General features: G+C 55.5%; 1 protein-coding gene and 1 long non-coding RNA gene across 3 annotated transcripts in view; one reads left to right on the forward strand and one right to left on the reverse strand.

Annotated features, from left to right (window-relative positions):
* The window catches only part of PHF2 (PHD finger protein 2), a 76,848-nt gene extending 66,575 nt beyond the window's left edge, over window positions 1-10,273 (reverse strand). The window contains exons 1-2 of one of the 2 annotated variants that reach the window (XM_036896874.2): window positions 9,988-10,106; window positions 1,795-2,024 (exon numbers count right to left, since the gene is read on the reverse strand). Coding sequence is in view for 1 of the 2 variants with exons in the window: in XM_036896873.2 (XP_036752768.2) it covers window positions 9,988-10,085 (98 nt within the window). In the remaining variant the exon portion in view is untranslated. Of the gene's footprint in view, window positions 1-1,794; window positions 2,025-9,987 lie in introns of both variants that reach the window. The other variant, XM_036896873.2, reaches the window with a different exon arrangement.
* Window positions 10,274-10,402: 129 nt separating this feature from the next.
* LOC130682944 (uncharacterized) lies at window positions 10,403-13,962 on the forward strand. Its single transcript, XR_008996415.1, has 3 exons — window positions 10,403-10,591; window positions 12,393-12,449; window positions 13,492-13,962. It is a non-coding gene; the product is annotated as an uncharacterized LOC130682944 (long non-coding RNA).
* Window positions 13,963-17,622: the final 3,660 nt, after the last annotated feature.

A 17,622-nucleotide genomic window follows, 5' to 3' on the forward strand; every position in this document is an offset into this window, starting at 1 on the left:
CCAGTTTTAATCCAGCCTTGATTCCAAGGCTGGACGCAAGGATGTCCACGGGACGGGGTCAGTTCTTCCATCCCCACAACCCCCACCTTCAGGGCCAGTGAGTCATCAGTGCAAGGGAGGGAGAGAAAGGAAGGTCATGTGCCCTACAGAGATGGGAAGGAAACAGCATCAAGGCTGCCTGCCCCAGGACATCTCCCGCACCCCATCCCAGGTGACCTAAGTGCAGAGGTCACCATAGGCATTGCCTTCAGGCCCACAGAGACTCCGGAATCGGGGGTTGGTTGTGGGAATTGGGGAGGTATGGCAAGGCCAGGAGGGGACACAGCCATGCAGCAGAGCTGGGCTGAGGACACAGGCTAGCCCAGCCACGGAGGTCAGGCAGACAGCACCTGTAGCTGTCCTGGAGGCGGGAGACCAGGTGAAGGTCCTCCAAACCCTCGTCCCACACCTAGCTGCTGCAGCTGAGACCAGGCAGGGCCTTGAAATCACCTCACTGCCTCATGACTCCCAGCTACATCCAGTGGCCAGTCCACCCAGGGTGGACTATTCCTGCACCCACCTCTACGTCTGGGGAAGGGCCTAATGCCTGCAAGGTGGACAGGAGCCCAGGCTGCTGGCAGGAGTCACTGGGGAGGCCCACAGGCAGCACCTGGACCAGACTGTGGCCAGCTACACAGCACCCAGACTGGATCAAGGGTCACCACAATGCCACAGCACAGGGAGAGCCTCAGGCCAAACAGCACCTAACACTTCCACCTCCAGCTAGGGTGGGACTGAGGCAGAAGCAATACCCAGCAGACTGCACCATTCCAAGGACAGGCGGAGTCGGGGCACTAAACAATCCCCAGTACAGCCTTCCGCCCAGGGGCCTCTCCCTCCCCAGGGCCCCCACATCCCTCTCCCCATGGCACCCCCTCCACCCAGGACCCCTGTTCGTCCCCAGGGCCCCCATCCCTTCCCTAGCAGCTCCTCTCCAACCAGGGCCCTACAGCCCCACCTGGTCTCCTCTCCATCCTGCTCTGTCTGGCCACCGCCCTGCCCCATGGCCCCAGCCCTCTGAGAAAACTGGGTAAATGGGGTGGAAACTGGGGAACATTGCAGCAGTCCAGATGCTACCACACTGGGAATGAGCAGGAGCTCCCACATCCACCTACAGTCTGGGAGCCTCCCCAGCATCTCCCCTCCCACACCAGGCACTCTGGGTCGCCTCCAGCCACCATCCTGCTGCCCCAGCCATGACGGTAGCCAGTGTGTGCTGCCTGGTGTCACCTTGGCACCTTGCGCCTTCCTCAGAGCCCCCAGGGGCTGGCTGATGGGCTGATGGCTCTCCACCTGCCAGGCAAGGGGCCACCCCAACTCCCATCACAGCCTGTGTGCAACACCAGGAGATGCAACCCTTAGGAGATGCAGGATTCCTGACCACCAAGGCCTCAAGCATGAACGCAGTCTGCAAGTACAATCAGGACACAGCTGCCCACCCATTCACTGCAGCTGCAGTGGAGATGGGGACCGGGAGGTCCCAGGCCTGGGCACAGCCCACTGCCTCTCTCAGCAGGTGCCCAGGATGCCGCTGGCCTGCTCCCAGCCAGTCACCCGAGCAAACCCGGGTCCAGAGCCTGAAGGGAGAGCAGCCAGAATGTGTCTGAGCTGGGCACAAGGAAGCAGCAGGAAACCCCCCTCACCTCCCAGAGTGCCCTTTTTTACAAGCAGAAACCCCAAAACAGCTCGGGAGAGATTAGCCAAAGCTGGCAGACTTCCATGAAGGAGACTCCACAAGAACAAACGGCAACTAACCCTTCAGCTCTGCAAACTTCAATGGGAGCTGCCTGGTGAGAGTCCACCGCCTGCTCCAATACAGGGCTGCAGGGTCCCTCCTCACAGGGTCTGGGGCCTCATAGGATGCCCCAGAATGGCCCTCCCCAGCCTCATTCATCAGGGAGGTGGTCTGGGCCAGGCTGCAGTTTCTTGATTCTTCCAGGATACCAAGTGTCCTGTGGCACCAGCACCTCAGGCCCCATTGTCTCCTGCAGAGAAATGGGGAAATCTGTGTCATCTGTCCAGCTAATGGCTGATCAGCCCAGGAAGGTGGTGAGATGAGGCCTGGGCCCCTCTGGTATGAGCTCATGCCCCAGGAAGCACTTTCCCACTGCTGTTCCTGCTCAGCCTGGCATCCCCAAGATTTACACCCATCCTCCACCTTGATGGGGCCTCTCAGGGGACAGCAAATGGAGGCCAAGCCTCAGAGTTACAACAGCTTCAGGTTTAAGAGTTCATTCACATTGCTAGGCTAGCTGCATGAGGTCTGGACTTGCCTGCCACTGCTGGGTGGAGCCCCCAACAGAACCTGGCTGTCCCGGGGGGAGTCAGGTGGGTTCAGACCTGGCCCCAGGGCACTCGCCAAGGTCCATCCAGACACTCACATTGTGTTGGGCACAAGAAAGGATAGGAGTCACCCTGAACCTCCTGTGAAGCAGTAAACGGGCACCCTGCTTCAGGGACCCAGCCCCAGGCATGCATGGCTGGAGACTATGCCCAAAGCTTCTTGGGGACGCAGCCCACCCAGCACAGAGCTTGCAGGTCAGTCAGCAGCCTGGGCTACTGTCCCAAGGGCCCTTTCACTCCACACGCCCTCTCAGCCCAGGGACCAGTGCAGCCCATACTCAAATTCATGTCCCCAGACCTGCCTGCCTTCTGGACCCTGGGCACCTCCCCCCATCCCTCTCATCAATGAAGAGATGCTGGTGGAGGGAGCTACAGGACAGACACACACTGCCATCCCAGCCCACGTTGTGTAGACCTCAGCGAGCTGATCTCCCAAACCTGGGTCTGTTCCCCTCCTGATCAGACCTGCCCACCACTGCCACAGCCTCAGGGTGGTAGGTGGGTGAGCCTGGGCCCTGACCAACCCGACCTCAGTTTCCTCAAAGAGGACAGTGAAGGAGATAGACACCCCCATGTGGGACTCCACACAATACCAGAAGGGGCCACACACATGTGTATGGAAAGTGCCAAGGCCAGGATGTGACAGTGGCAAGACTCAAAGGACACTTATGGTTAAAAAGGAAAGCAGCGCCCTCCCCCAGGCATGCAGGCCCACCCTGGTGCACAGCATCTGCTGGTGTGCACACTCCAGCACACACATGAACACCTGCACACCACGTGTCTGCTTCTGGAACTTCAGTCACCACATGTGCAAAAATGATTTTTTTTTAAAGGATGAATAGCAGTGAACCAGCAATGAACAATCCAAGAAGGAAATTACAAAAACAATCCCACTTACAACTGCAACCAAAGGAAAAAAATACCTGGGAATAAACTTAACCAAGGGACGAAAGACCCATACACTGAAAACTACAACATGTTGCTGAAAGAAATCAAAGACCTGAGTCTAAATAAATGGAAGACATCATGTTCATGGATCAGTTTAACATTGCTAAAATGTCAACACTACCCAAAGAGGTCGACGATTATAGCAGTCCCTCAAAATTCCAGCCCTTTTTGCAGAACTGGAGATGCCAAGCCTCCAATACATGTGGAATTGCAAGGAGCTCCAGAAAACTGAAACAATATGTTATAAAAGAACAAAGTTGCAGGTCTCACACTACCTGATTTCAAAACTTACTATAGAGTTACAGTTACCCAAGCAGTGTGACTGCCATAAGGACAGACATATGGAAGAATGGAATGGAACAGAGTCCAGAAATAAATCCTCATGTATATGGTCAAATGATTTTCAACAAGGCTACCAAGACTCTCTATAAGGAAAGAACAGTCTTTTCAACAAATGGTACTGGGAGAACTGGACAACCACATGCAAAGAATTAAGTTGGATCCCTACCTCAATCATATGCAAAAATTAACTGAAAATGAATCAAAACTAAACATAAAAGCTCAAACTTATAACACTCTCAGAGGAAATCAAAGGGATAAATATTCATGACCTTGGATTTGGCAATGGATTCTTAGATATGACACCAAAAGCACAAACAACAGAAAAAAAGATAAACTGGACTTCATCAAAATTAAAAACTTTTGTGCATTGATGGACATTATCACAAAAGTGAAAAGATAACCCACAGAATGGGAAAGTATTTGCAAGTTATGTATCTAACAATTGTCAAGAATATATTAAGAATTTTTACAATTCCACAATAAAAAGCCCAATTTAAAAGTGGGCAAAGCGTTTCAACAGATAGCTCTCCAAAGACGACATACAAATAGAAACAAGCACATGAAAACACACTCAACATCATCAGCTATTTGAGAAATACAAATCAAACCATGAGATCCCACCTCACACCTGCTAGGATGCCTATAATTTTAAATGGAAAATAACAAGTGTTAGCGAGGATGAGGAGAAATCAGATTGCTCCTAGGCTGGTGATGGGACTGTAATGGTGCAGCCACTGTGGAAAGCAGCTGGTTGCTTACTCAAAAAGTTAAACATAGAATACCCATATGACCCAGCAATTCCCAAAAGAATTGAAAACAGGTCTTCAAACAAATATCTGTACATGAGTGTTCATAGCAGCACTAGATAATAGCCATAGGTGGAAACAACCTAAATGTCCGTCAACAGATGAGTGTATAAACTGTCGGCACCTCCATCCAAGGGAGGAGTATTCAGCCCCACAATAACCCATGAACTTCTGACACATGCCACACGTGGATGAACCTGAAAAGCATTATGCTGGTGAAAGAAGCCAGATACAAAAAGTTATGTATTTTATGATTCCATTCCTATGAAATAACCAGAATGGAAAAATCCATACAGACAGAAACGGATGGTTGTCCGGGGCTGGGGTGGGGATGGGCAGCTGTTTAATGGATTTGGGATTTTTTTGGGGGGAATGGAAATCTTTGGGTACCAGATGGAGGTGATGGCTGTACATTTTGAATGCAATAAATGCCATAAACTGTGTACTTTAAAATGGCTAATCTCATGGTATGTGAATTTCATCCCAATTTTTTAAAAAAAGATTGAGTCTGGTTCTCCATTCACCTGGACAGACACCACAAGACCTTCAGTTATTAGGCTCTGAGGTCAAAGCCAGTCACTGGCTGAATTCTAACTATGTTTTCCACCAATGACCCAGCACTCAGGAGCAAGGGAACAGACCCAATACCTAAAAAGCACAGGGCCAAGACCCATTCCAGAGACTCAGTGTGGGTCACCCATCACGAAGGCAGGCAGGTATGAAGATGAAGGGAGAGGGAGAGGAAAGGAGCAGCAGTGGAGACGCCACTCTAGGCAGGAAGCACAGGATGCACCCAAGACCCTGAGAGTGCAGCAGAGAGACCAGCTTCCCAACCTGGCACCAGATGTGGACCTCCTGCCGCAAGACATGTCCATCCACATTGCATTTGCAAAACCATGGACAGGAATAGGTTGTCAGCACCTGGTATTTGCTCAAGCCCTTAAGCCAGAGTAACTTAAGCTGACTGCCACCTCCACCCCTGCACCACAGCCGAGGTGCAGCCACCTGCTGCAAGTGAGGAGGCAAGACTCCCCTCTCTGCTGGATGTGGAAGGACAAGGTGGCCTGTCTGCCCTACCACCCAGGTCACTGTGGGCCCAATGCAGAAGACGACCATGAGCTCAACCTGACACCACAGAGGCCAGCCCTGCAGCACTACGATTCGCTCTGTCATCCCGAAGCCAACTGGTGGAGGTACTCTAGCCATACCGGAGATTTTAGGAGTTAGATTCTTCCAGCATTATTCCATCATGGGATCATTATTTTCCGGCTGAATCTCATCATTCTTTTGGAATAAGGTGCCATGAGCATACAGCAAGGGGATGGCCCCAGAAGAGAGATGCCCAGGGGTGGCAGGTTCCACGCCAAGCCTCCCAAACCTCTGCCCCATCTCAAGCCATCTGCAGCCACACCTGAGCCCAAGTGGCTACAAACATGAGCCACAGCGCAGACGCTCGAACCAAGCATGCTCCCAGCCAAATATTTTCAATAAAAGCAAACATTTTGGAGATCTCGATGAGTCTGACTCCCAAGTAACCCATTTCAAAACTCAACCCATTTGGAAAGTATCGATGAACAGGGACCTCCGAGCTGACCTCCTGAAGCCCCTCTGCTCTGGAGCTTCTTAAACAAACACATTGAGAATCCCTCTTTTAAAATGTTGATCATTGTTTCTAAACACACCAAACACCCCTCAGCCCATCTCCACATGAACAGCCCTCCCCTGGCATTTAGGGATCTTGGGCTCAAATATTTGATTGTTGGTTCTGATTGCCCAGGTCACGCCCAGATCGCAACCTTGAACCTGAAGCCCCGGTGGCCCACCCTGCCCTTCAAGCGCACACACTGTGCTGGCCAACAGAGCAGCCATGAGCCCCACTCTGTGTCCCTGGTACCTGTGGGGGCCAAGGACCCCCAGACATGGTTCTGTCCCAGGAAGCTTAAGGCTGGGTTGGGTGAGGGACACAGCAAGAGCTCACAGAGGCCCAGGCACCGACATGGGCCTGGCAAGGAGCGCAGACCAGGCTCAGATGGAATCAGGGGGTCCATGCCAGAGCCCCCACATGTCCACATGTCTCTCCCCTGGACATGGCTCTTCCCCAAAGGTCCCCATGGCAGCCAGAGGGACCCTGTCAAATCCTCAGTTCCTTCTGACAGCTGTCAGCTCAGAGCTCCCAGAATGGCTCCACCTCCTGGCCACACCCTCAGGCCATTCCCCATGTGGGCCCCTCTCCCTGCTCCCCTCAGACAGGACTCCCCAGGCTGGCAGGGGACTCTCTACCCACAAGCCTGGCCCCCAAAGTATAAGCCCTATAAGCAGCAAGGGCTTGTTACCCCAGGAACCCCAGCCAGCATTGCACCCCACACAGAACATACCCCATAAATATTTATTGAGGAGCAAATGAAACGCACAACACCTTTAACTTTCCAACTCTGAAATCGGTTATACTGAGTGCACCTCCAAGACCCCTTCAAGTTCCATAAGACAGATGACTGGGAGCAGGAGTCCTAGGACATCCGAAGCGTCATAGGAAGCGTCATTCCTGTTGCCCAGAGATGGAGACGCTTCACATGGGGGTGGTAACAGGCGAGATACCCCTGGTCCTCGGTGGCCACACGCCTTGCCACAGGCGGGGGTGGAGGGGCACATAGAGTCTGGTGAGAGACCAAGCTTAAGAAGCCATGCGGTGCTTGGCCAGGTGGTTCCGTGGCACCCAAACTGGGGACGAAGGTCCCCACCGCCCACAGGGTGCCACATTTCCAAACCAAACACACAGACAAGACAGCTCAGAAGGCGACTGGTGACAAGAGCTATCCCTTCGTAGCCAAGGCCGATTCTCAGGCGACCCTGCAGTTGGTGCCAGTGAGAGCTGGCTGGACGTCCTAGTCAGAAGTGATCAGCCATAGCGACTGGCTCCTGCCTTCCCGGCTGACCCCTCCCAGCCCAGTCCAACAGAGGGGAGCATGGGGAGGGGCTAGAGCCTCAGGGCTTCCTGCCTGGAGAACCACATGGGGACAGGCCCTGCCCTACAATGGGTCTGCTCCATCCACATTCTCAGCTGGTGACACTGTCAGAGTCCTCCCAGCAAACATTTGGCCACTACTAGTGTGGATGACCCCAGGGACCTCCCCGTGCCAGTGCCCCAGATGGGGCACGCTGGAGGAACGTGGGCCCGTTAACTTAACAGTTGGGTTTGTTCCCAGAAGCACTATCCCCGATTCCCCCGATGTCTTATTTCAGGGACTGATCACTGGTTCCTTCTCAAAGAAACTTTCAGAGGAGTCGGGAGATGGGATAGATGCAGTATGAGGGCTGGAAGAGAGGAGACCAGCACAGGACGGCTGGGCCGGGAGCTGGGCTGACAGTAGTGCCTAGCATTTCTGCCTCAGTTTCTAGGCTGGAAGCCTGATTTGGTAAAGTGTTAACTTCAGGGAAGGAAAGGGGCAGGTAAAGAGAAACTACCATTTTGTAACTTCTGTAAGTCTAAAATTATCTCAAAACTAACAGTTACAAAGTAAACTTTGAAGCAATCCAGAGTACAGGTGTGCCAGTCTTGAAAGAGCACTCGTCACCCAGGAATATATGGAAATCAGGAAACATATGGGTCATGTCATACACCTCCCTGGGACGGAGAAGGGCCATGCGCAGAGGCGCGAGGGATTGCTCAGAGCTGTGAGGGCTGCACACACCTCACCACGGAGGTCCCCACCTCTTACCTGCTCTCCCCAGTCTCAGCCCTTGCCCTGAGCCATGCCATGGTGGGGTGCTTGGGCACCCCTGGAGGCACTCAGTCTCAGCACTCACTTCCAAAAGGGACTCCTGATGAGATGCAGAGATGCTGGACCCCAAGGAAGGGGAAAATACAGGCCCTTTCAGACCTCAGGTCCACTGCACATAGGTGCAAAGGAACAGGTGCTAATCAAAGAATGTGTGCCCATAATGGGTCAAATCAAAGGCCTCAGATAAGAAATAAGACCTAAGGAGATAAGGCCTCCTGAAAACATCCCCTTTAAGGGTCAGGGTGTGCCCTTCTCCCCAGCTCTGGCCAGGCCAATCCAGCAAATGCCTGATCTTTAGGCCAGCCCCCAGCCTCTCTCCGCTGCCCACACCCCATCTCAAAGTCTAGCTCAGAACTGGCTTTGCCTTCCCATCTTGGTGGACAGGGCCCTGGACAGCCTAAGAAGGTCCTCCAGGCCATCACAATGTTCCCAGCCTGGGCTCCAAGGGAGCTCTGAAGGCCTGGGTATGGGGGGCCCTCCACTTTCAGGACATTCAGGGCCAGCTTTCAGCATCTCTGGAACTGAGGAGTTGTGAAGAATCAGATGGCAGCTCTCACCCTTGGTCTGGCCATGAACTTCGAGGGGATGCCAATAGGTGGGTGTGCATAGCAGCTCTGTTCTGGGCAGAGCCATGCTCACACCCCAGGCTCTGCTGGTGGCAGGGGTAGGGGGTGTCTCCATAGCCCAGGACTGCCGTGGGAAGGCAGACAGAGAGGCCCAGAGCTTTCAGAGAGTGCTCCTGTGCCTCCTCCCTGGGGTCCCAGTCACAGGCACTGAGCTGGGATTCTGGCCTCACTGACCAGCCAGAGTGGCCCATCACATCTGGCTGCCTGGCTCCCACATGTGAACTGGTGGGATTACACACCACAGCCCTCGTCCAAGGGGTACTGGCCCATCCACCCTTAAACCAGCTCAGAGGGGGAGGCTCCCCCTAGGTAGTGGGGCAGGTGTCAGGGACTACCCACTACCACATGCCCTCTGTTGCCCCCAGCGCTGCTCCAGGCAGGTTTAAGACTGGAGCCTCTGAAGGCACAGGGCACGCAGTCCTGGCCAGCCCCTGACGAGGCCCAAACACCGAAGAACCTGTTGGAGCAGTTTGGGCACCAGTAGTGCCTCCTCTTCCTCCTCCCGCATTACTTCTGGGTAGGAGGGGGCCTCGGCTTTTTAAAAGTAGGCACGGAGCCAGGCCACGGCCACAGGCAAGGGCCAAGCTTTACCTCCCCCACCCCGTCTTTCTCAGAGCCTGAGCGGGGCGTCCTGTCTGGAAGGGAGAGGAGGGGAATGGGGAAACGTGACAGTCAGGGAGGAGGCAGCAAACAACACCCCCCACCCACACAGACACTGTGCTGTCACCCACCGCCGCCCGGGCCGCGCAGGCCGGCGGCAGGGAGCCGCGGCGGCAGCAGGGTCCCGCGCCCGGACCGAGCCCCCAGCCCCGGGCTGGGCGCAGGGTGGGCGCGCCGGCCGCCACCCCGTCTCCCGGGCCCGCGCGGGGAAAGTTCCTGCAACTTCGCGGGGGAGGCGGCGGGCGCCGGCCTGGGCCTCCGAGCCGGCCTCCGCGCCCCGCTGTCAGGCGGCCCCGCGCGGCCCGGCCCAACTTCCCGGCCGCCGCCGCCCGGGCCGCTTTGTGCGCCGCGGCCGCGAGGGCGCCCCCGGCCCGGCCCCGGCCCCCGCCCCGGGCACAAAAGGGCGCGGCCCGCGCCGGGCCGGGCGGCGGGCTGCGCGCTCACCTGCCGTGGAACCAGTCCTTGCAGGCGTCGCACTCGATCATGAAGCGGGTAACGTCGTAGGGGAGCCGGCAGACGCAGTACACGGGCACCGTCGCCATGTTCGCGCGCCGCCCGCCCGCCCTCGGCCCGCGCTGCGCTCCGGGTCGGCGGGCGGGCCGGGCCGGGCCGGGCGGGGGCCGCGCGGGCCGGGCCGGAGTCGGGGCCGGGGGCGCACGACAGCCCGCGCGCACCCGGCCGGCGCGTCCACACAAAGCGGGGCGCGCGGAGCAGGGCCGCGCCGGGAGCCGCCCGCCGGCCCGCGGGGCGCAGGGCGCGAGTGTGCGCGGGGCCGGGCCGCGCGCGGGACACAAAAGGGAATGGACGCGCGGGGGCGGCGGGCGGGGAGCCGCGGCCCCACCGAAGGGACCCCCGGCCGCCGAGCGGCCTCTACGTCAGCGCCCCGGGTGGCGCCGCCTCCGCCCGCCGGCCTGGGCCGCCGCTCCGCCGCGGAAAGGCGGGCCGGGACCGCGGAGAGAAGGCGGGCCGGGAACCCGCCGGGGCCTAAGTGGGTCTGCGGATCCCGCCAGGGGCCAGATCGGGCCTGGGGACCCCGCTGGGGAACAAGGTGGGCCTGGGGACCTCAGGGAGAAGGCGGGCCAGGGACCTGCTAGGGGACAGCACGGGCCTGGGAACCCCGCGCTGGGACAGGGTGGGCCTGGAGACCCCACTGTGGCACAAGGCGGGCTTGGGGACTCTGTCAGGGAACAAGGCAAGCTGGGGACCTGCTGGGGCACAGGATGAACCTGGGAGCCTGCGGAGGAACGGGAGGGGGCGGCGGGGGAGGAGGTCTGGGGACCCCGCCGGGGCACAGGGTGGGCCTGGGGACTTAAGGGAGGTGGGCGGGGAACCCTGCAGGATAGAAGAGGGGCCTGGGTACCCCGCAGCAGGACAAGGTGGGTCATGGATCCCACTAGAGAAGCTGGGCCAGGGTACAGGAATAGGCAGGCCTGGCACACCTCCTGGGGGTGGATGAGCCCCATAGGATGTCCTTCCTCATTGAGAAAGGTGGAGGAGCAACTGCTTGGCTCTTTCTTCTCACTGGGCAGCGGACAGGGGGCAGCCAGGGGGGTCCTCCTGTTCCTCTTCCTCCCCCTTCTCTCCTGCCCTCTCAAACTGAATTTCTGGCTGGAATACAACTTCCCTTCCCCCTCATTCCTGGCTGGGACAGGGGCTCCCTCACGCGACCCACAGATTTCCCTGGTGCTGATCTCTCAGAGGACAGAATTCACCCAACCCAGGAGCCCACCATGGATCAGCTGTGTAAAGAGAGAGTAATTATCTGGAATTTGAGCTACCCCAGAAGCCTGGTTCAAGCCCCAGGCCTGGGTGACCTGAGGTGGTAGGGGGAACAGCAGGCCCCCGGCCTCCTGTCTGTGTCCCCGCCCACTGGTGGCTACAGGTTAGGCATACCCAGAGGCGCTGCAGCTTTGCCCTGGGCCCTGCAGCCTCTCCTGGCTAGTCAGATTCTGTGGTGTGGGTGGGAGGGGCAGCCAGGCAGGATGTGTCCTGGCAGCCTCCATAGCAGGCCCTGCCCTGCCCCCTCCCAAATGCTGCCTCCTTTGAGCATCCTGGGTGTTAGGGTGCCAGAGCAGGCGGGCTCCTGACATGGTGTAAGGAGCCTGCATGAGACCCCTCACACCATCCTGTGGTGCTGGGAGGTGCTGGGAGGTGCTGGCTACCACAGCACAGAATTCCAGATGGGCAGGAGGCCAGACCACCTCACAGCAGCATCTTCCACGGTCGGTGCTCAGCCTACAGCCTCTTGGGGTTATTTGCCCCACTTGCATTCAGCTCAGTTGAGGCCCTCTCTCATTGTTGAGTCAAAATCTGCCCTGGCCTGGCCGGCCACCTGCCCCTAGTGAGTGACTCTTGACCACAGCCTGGCAGTGCCCAGGCCAGGGCCTTAACCGGGAGTACAAGCTGGAGGAGAGGAAGGGGATACCTCTCCCCCCACACTGTGGTGAGCTGTGGCGATCTGGAGCTCTGTAAGGGAAGGCCATCCTACTGGAATTCCAGCTGTCACCCTGCCCTCTGAGTCCTTCCCAGGGACAGCCTGGATGGCTCTGGGAAGGGAGTAACTATTAAGTACTGTCCACTAGTAACACCGTGGTATGAATTAGTGCATATAAACAGTGCTCAGCCTGCAGTCCAAGGCCACCAGGGACCCAAAGTATCACCAGGCCCTGCTGTTACTTGCCTACAGCAGTGCCCACGGTGCAACCAGCAGCCCATCCTTGTGGGCCACTGAAGCTAGAAGCTTCTGGAGGCCCTGTAGTGTCTGGGGCCATCCTCATCTCTTGGCACTCCCACTCCCTTGTTTACAAATAATGGTAGTAGTTACCCACCATTTGTCATGTGCTCCCCAGGTGGCACACTTGGCGAACCTCAGCCAGACACCTCCGGATATTGCTGCCACTTTAGAGGTAGGTGCATAGGTAGGTACCATAGTTTCCAGAAAACTGAAGCTCAGAGCAGATAAATGCCTCCTGGAGGTCAGCTAGCTCATGAAAGGAGAAGCAATCCAGGACCCCATGTCTGAGGGCATGAGCCTATGCCTCACACAGCCACCAAGGTGCCCTGAGCACCCATGTCATTCACTGCTGACCACGGGGACACCCCTGGTCACACTGCCCCACCCACCCCTGCTCTGCAGCAGGCCCACCTGCTTGTGGAAGTGCCCACTGAGATACTTTCCTGTTATTCAGAGCCCTTCCTGGGGACTAAGCTCCACGTGGGTCCCAAACTCTGCCTCTGTTCCCTGTTGTCTATCCACCCCATCAGGAAGACTGTCTTTTTTCCTGCCCTACCTCTCACTTGCCTTAGATGTGCACTGAGCATCTGCTGTGTGCCCAGCAGTGTTGTAGCCGGGAGCACAAGGTGACCCTAAGTCTGTGCAGCTGTACTGTGGTAGAGGGGACTGTGGCCTGGCGCCACAGTGCCCTGGGAACTGAGCAAAGTGGGAAAGGGAGAGGCCAGCACCCTCCAGTGGCCTGAGAACAGAAACCCAGACAGGCAAGGTGGGGCAGGGAGAGCACAGGTCGCTTAGGGAAGGGCTCAGGGGAAGGGCAGTGGCCCCTTTGTGCAGCACCCCAATCTGAGACACCATGACTCCACCCTGAGCAGCCCCATGTGCTGTCCCCTGCCCTGCTGCACCTCAGGCTGAAGCCTGTTTATTCACCTTATTACTCGGTGTTAAAACAGCATGTTCAGGGCATGTTTATTCTCTCATCCAACAAAGTCTACTGAATGCTAGTACACAATTTAGAAAGCGGAGCTTTCTAAGTTGTGGTGACGTATGCTGCATAAAGTTCACCACCTTAGCCGCTTTTAAGTGTGCAGCTCTGTGGACACACCGACACCCACACTGTGTGGCCCCCCACCGTCCACTCCAGAACTTTCTCATCTTTCCTAAGTGAATCTCTGTCCCCATTATACACTAACCCCCATTCCCTCTTTGCTCTCCAGCCCCTGCCCCGCAATCTACCTTCTGTCTCTGTGAACACGACTCCTCTGGGGACCTCGGAGAAGTGGAGTCACAGGATTTGTCCTTTAATGACCGTTCACGGAGCATGATGTTCTCAAGGTTCATCTACATTTTAACTGTCAGGATATTCTTCCCTTTAAGCCTGAGTGATACTCTATGGTGTGGAGTGACATCTGGTGTGTCCATTCATTACTGGGGGACAGTTGAGTTGTTCCCACCTTTTGACTATAGTGTGAATTATTCTGCTGTAAACGTGTATACAAATATCTGTTTAAGGCCCTGCTTTCAGTTGTATGTGTGTAGAAGTGGAATTGCTGAATCATATGGTATTTCTATTTTTAACTTTTTGAGGAACCACCATATTGTTTTCCACAGCACTGCATGGATTCAGTCAATAGAGCCCAGGGTTCTGACTTCTCCACATCCTTGTCAACATGTATTATTTTCTGGTTTTTGAAGAGTCTTTTTATTTTGTTATTATTTTTTGTTTTTTAATTACAGCTATCTGAATGGGTGTAAACTGGTATCATTATGGGTTTTTTTTTTAAGTAACTTTTTATTTTGTTGATTTCTCAATGTATAGTTCCAACATAATTCCAGTTTCCTACTGGATCATTGTCGTTTCAATTTGTATTTTCCTAATGATTAGTGATGAGCATCTTTTCATGTGCTTATTGGTCATCTATCTATCTTCTTTTTGTGTGTATGTACCTCTTTATCTCCTTCATTGGTTTCTCCCATCCCGCTATGGCAGTCACCAGTCTGTTCTTGTTTAAGAGTCTGTATCTGTTTATTTGCTTTGTTTTTTTAGTATATATCTTCTTTGGAGAAATGTCTGTTAGAGTACTTTCCTCAAATTTTATTTGTTTTTGTTGCTGTTGAGTTGCAGAAGTTCTCTCTTCCAGATATTAATCCCTTATCAGATACATGATTTGCAAATCATTTTCTCTCTGTTGATAGATCATGTCCTTTGGTGCAGTTTTTAATTTTGATAAAGTTTAATTCATCTATTTTTTCTGTTATTGCCTGCACATTTGATGTCATATCCAAGAAACTGACAAATCCAAGGTCATGAAGATTTGTCCTATGCTTCCTTAGAGGAATTTTATAGTTTTAGTTTTAAGTTCAGGTCTTTGATCCATTTTGAACTAATTTTTGTATGTGATGTGAGCTAAGGGTCCAACTGAATTCTTTTGCATATAGTATTGTATATCCAGTTTTTCCAGCACTATTTATTAGTGAAGATTTTACAGCCGTGAGAAAGTCACATTCCTACCTCCAAGTTGCTAATATGCCAGAGCAAGAGACAGGCAACTAGTAACTGTCTCGGGGGTGGGCAATGTCAGAAAGGAGATGCTAGTTCAAGTTTGGTTTAGTGCTCTTTTAACAGATGAATCCATCTGGTGAGTGCAGAGAGAGCTGTAAGAGGAAGCCCTTCTTCAGGTACCTAGAAGCTCATCTGATCCAGAACCAAATGAAATGAATAGTGGCCCATGGGAACTTTGGAAGCCTTCTGGGTTTTTCTGATATGTATGAAAGTGTGTCCTTCTTGTTAATTATCTCTAGGATAGTCCTGTGATATTTGGAAGCAGTGAGTTTGTAGACAAAAGCCCCCCACATATAATTTACTATACAAAAGGGTGCTGTTAATAAAACACCAAAATAGGCAAACAGGGCCAGGGTGACCCTCCAATAGCTCACAGTGGGTCAGTCAGGTCTGCAGAGATGGACATGCATGAATGCCAGGAGTGGGCGTGGTGGGATGAGGTCTGGGTAGATGTGCTTCAGGGACCTCCAGCGGTTTGGTTCATGGGCTGCTGCTGACTACTGGCACAGTGGGCCAAGGCCATCCCGGGCACCTGCCCTAATGGGAGCCATGCTCTGCCTGAGTAATTCCTATCAGCCTCACTTGTTCCTCAGAGAGACTGCCTGACAGCTTCCTCTTCCCCTACCCGTGGAAACTCTGCCTCACCTCTGCATTTTCCTTCACCACTACATTTTCATGCAGATTCTTTTATCTTGTGTGCATTTTCACGTGACTGTCTTTTCCCCGCTTGGGTGAAGTGCCAGAGCACACGGAGATCTCTGTTCTGCTCACAGCTGTCTCATCAGCAAGAACAGTGCCAACCCCTCTGGCAAGTAACCAAAAGGTGGCTGGAGGGACCAATGGAGATTAAGGAAGCCCTCTAAGCAGGACACCAGTAATCTTTCTTTCCAGGTGCATGGGCTTGGGGGCACTTATCTAGGGCCCACTTGTGGTTACTTGGTCAAATACAAGATGAGGCTAAGACCTTCAGCCCTGTAATCAGCCCCCCACCTGCTGGAGAGGCCACAGGTCTTGTTGCCTAGATGGTTTCATTCCAGATGGCACTGTCCATACTTAGGTGATCCTAGGCCACTTCTCTGGGTGTGTACTGCACTCCATCCCCCCCACCTCCCCCACTCCCCCTTCCCAAATGTAAATGCTATGAAGACAGGGTCCTTGATGCACTCTGAGCCTTGGGGCCTAGAGCAATGCTTGATGCAGACCTCTACCAGTGGTGGTGGGTGCCCAGCCACACAGGCAGGCAGGCACACCATGGTGCAGCCTGCCTGTGGAGCCCTGGGGACACAGCAGAACCCAAGGCCAGGAGAAACGCTGCTAGGTGGGGAAAAACGTTATAGAATACGTGTGGACGACTTGATTATACTGTTAAAGACCCAAAACATGTTGCATAGAAAAAAAACATATGTTGCATAGAAAAAGTAAAAATAAAGACCAAATATTAACAACAGGTGTCTCAGGATGGAAGAATTACTTATTTTTCTTTTCCTTTTTGCCTACCTATATTTTTAAAGTTACTACAATACACATAATTACTTTTGAAACATAAAAAAACCTATTTGTTAAAAAGAACGGCAAGGCGGGTTGGCACTAGGTCTGTGCCCAGCTCGGGCCGCACCCCTGCCACCTCTCAGCTATGTCGCGGACGCGCAGTTTCCCGGGGAACCTTGGCTCCCTCCCGGCCGCTGGCCTCGAGGCCGTCCCAGGCACACACGCGGCCAGCGTGTCCTCTTGCTCCGTCCTCTCCTGCCCAGGCTACGGGGGTGCTACCGGGCGGGGACCCCTCGGGCCTGGGGACCCGGGCCCGCAGCTCTCCCCTCACTGACGAGGCCCATGGGGAGGGGACAGACCCATCTCCCGCAACCCCAGAAGCCCAGGGCTGACGGTATTGGGCCCGCGCCCTGCAGTCCGGGCCGGAGGTGGGTCTGGGTGGTTCCTGTTCATAGTCGGGGCTGAGCCCCAGGGTTGGGGTCCTGGGCAGGCCCTGTGGCCTTGATAGGGACCAGGGCTGGGGGCGGAGTCGGTACCGGGGCCGACCCAGGAGCGAAGGGCTCCGGTCTTGCTGAAGCGCAGCACCGGTCCCCGGAAGCGTGCGTATGCGGCTGTACGATCGGGTTCCCGAACTGCTCAACTTAAGCGCTGACCGTGCGAGGAAGCCCCGGGCGTCGATACACGAGGTGTTGACGCCGCCCCGTGAATTCAGGGCCGGAGCGCGGAGTCCGCTCGCGCAGCACCTTGGGCTGGGTGGAAGAGGGTGGTGGGAGTGCAAAGAGCCCGCCCCTCGGCGCGGACCCCGCCCCGCCAGCTCACAGCTCCGCCCCCGCGCGCAGGCTGGAAGCGTGCAGCCCGCTCCTTGGCACGGGTACCGCCCACCCCACGCACTGCCCCGCCCCTGCGCCTGGGCAGGAAGCGCGAGGCACTTCCCTCGGCGCATGGGCAGGAAGAGCGAGGGCTGTCCCTCGGCGCAGGCACCGCCCCGACGCACAGGCAGGAAGCGCGCAGCCGGACCCGCCCGCTTCCACCTCTGACCCGGGTACAGGCGTTGCATCTTCCCCTCCAGCGGTGACCTGCCCCGCCCCCGAGGTGAGGAGGCCTACGGACGTGTCGTGGGGGTCGCAGCCCCGCGAGGAACGCCCGCCCGGAACTCGAGCCCACAACGGGGGAGGGGGGGCGCGCAGGGAGTCCCCCAGGTGCACGTGATGGTCACCCCTGACTCAGGGCCAAGGGCCCTGTCGGGGGTGAGCCTTAATTGTGTCCCCACCCCCTCACCTCGCGCGATCGTGCTCAA

Source organism: Manis pentadactyla, chromosome 3, assembly GCF_030020395.1.
Source record: "Manis pentadactyla isolate mManPen7 chromosome 3, mManPen7.hap1, whole genome shotgun sequence".
NCBI classification, from domain to species: Eukaryota; Metazoa; Chordata; class Mammalia; order Pholidota; family Manidae; genus Manis; species Manis pentadactyla.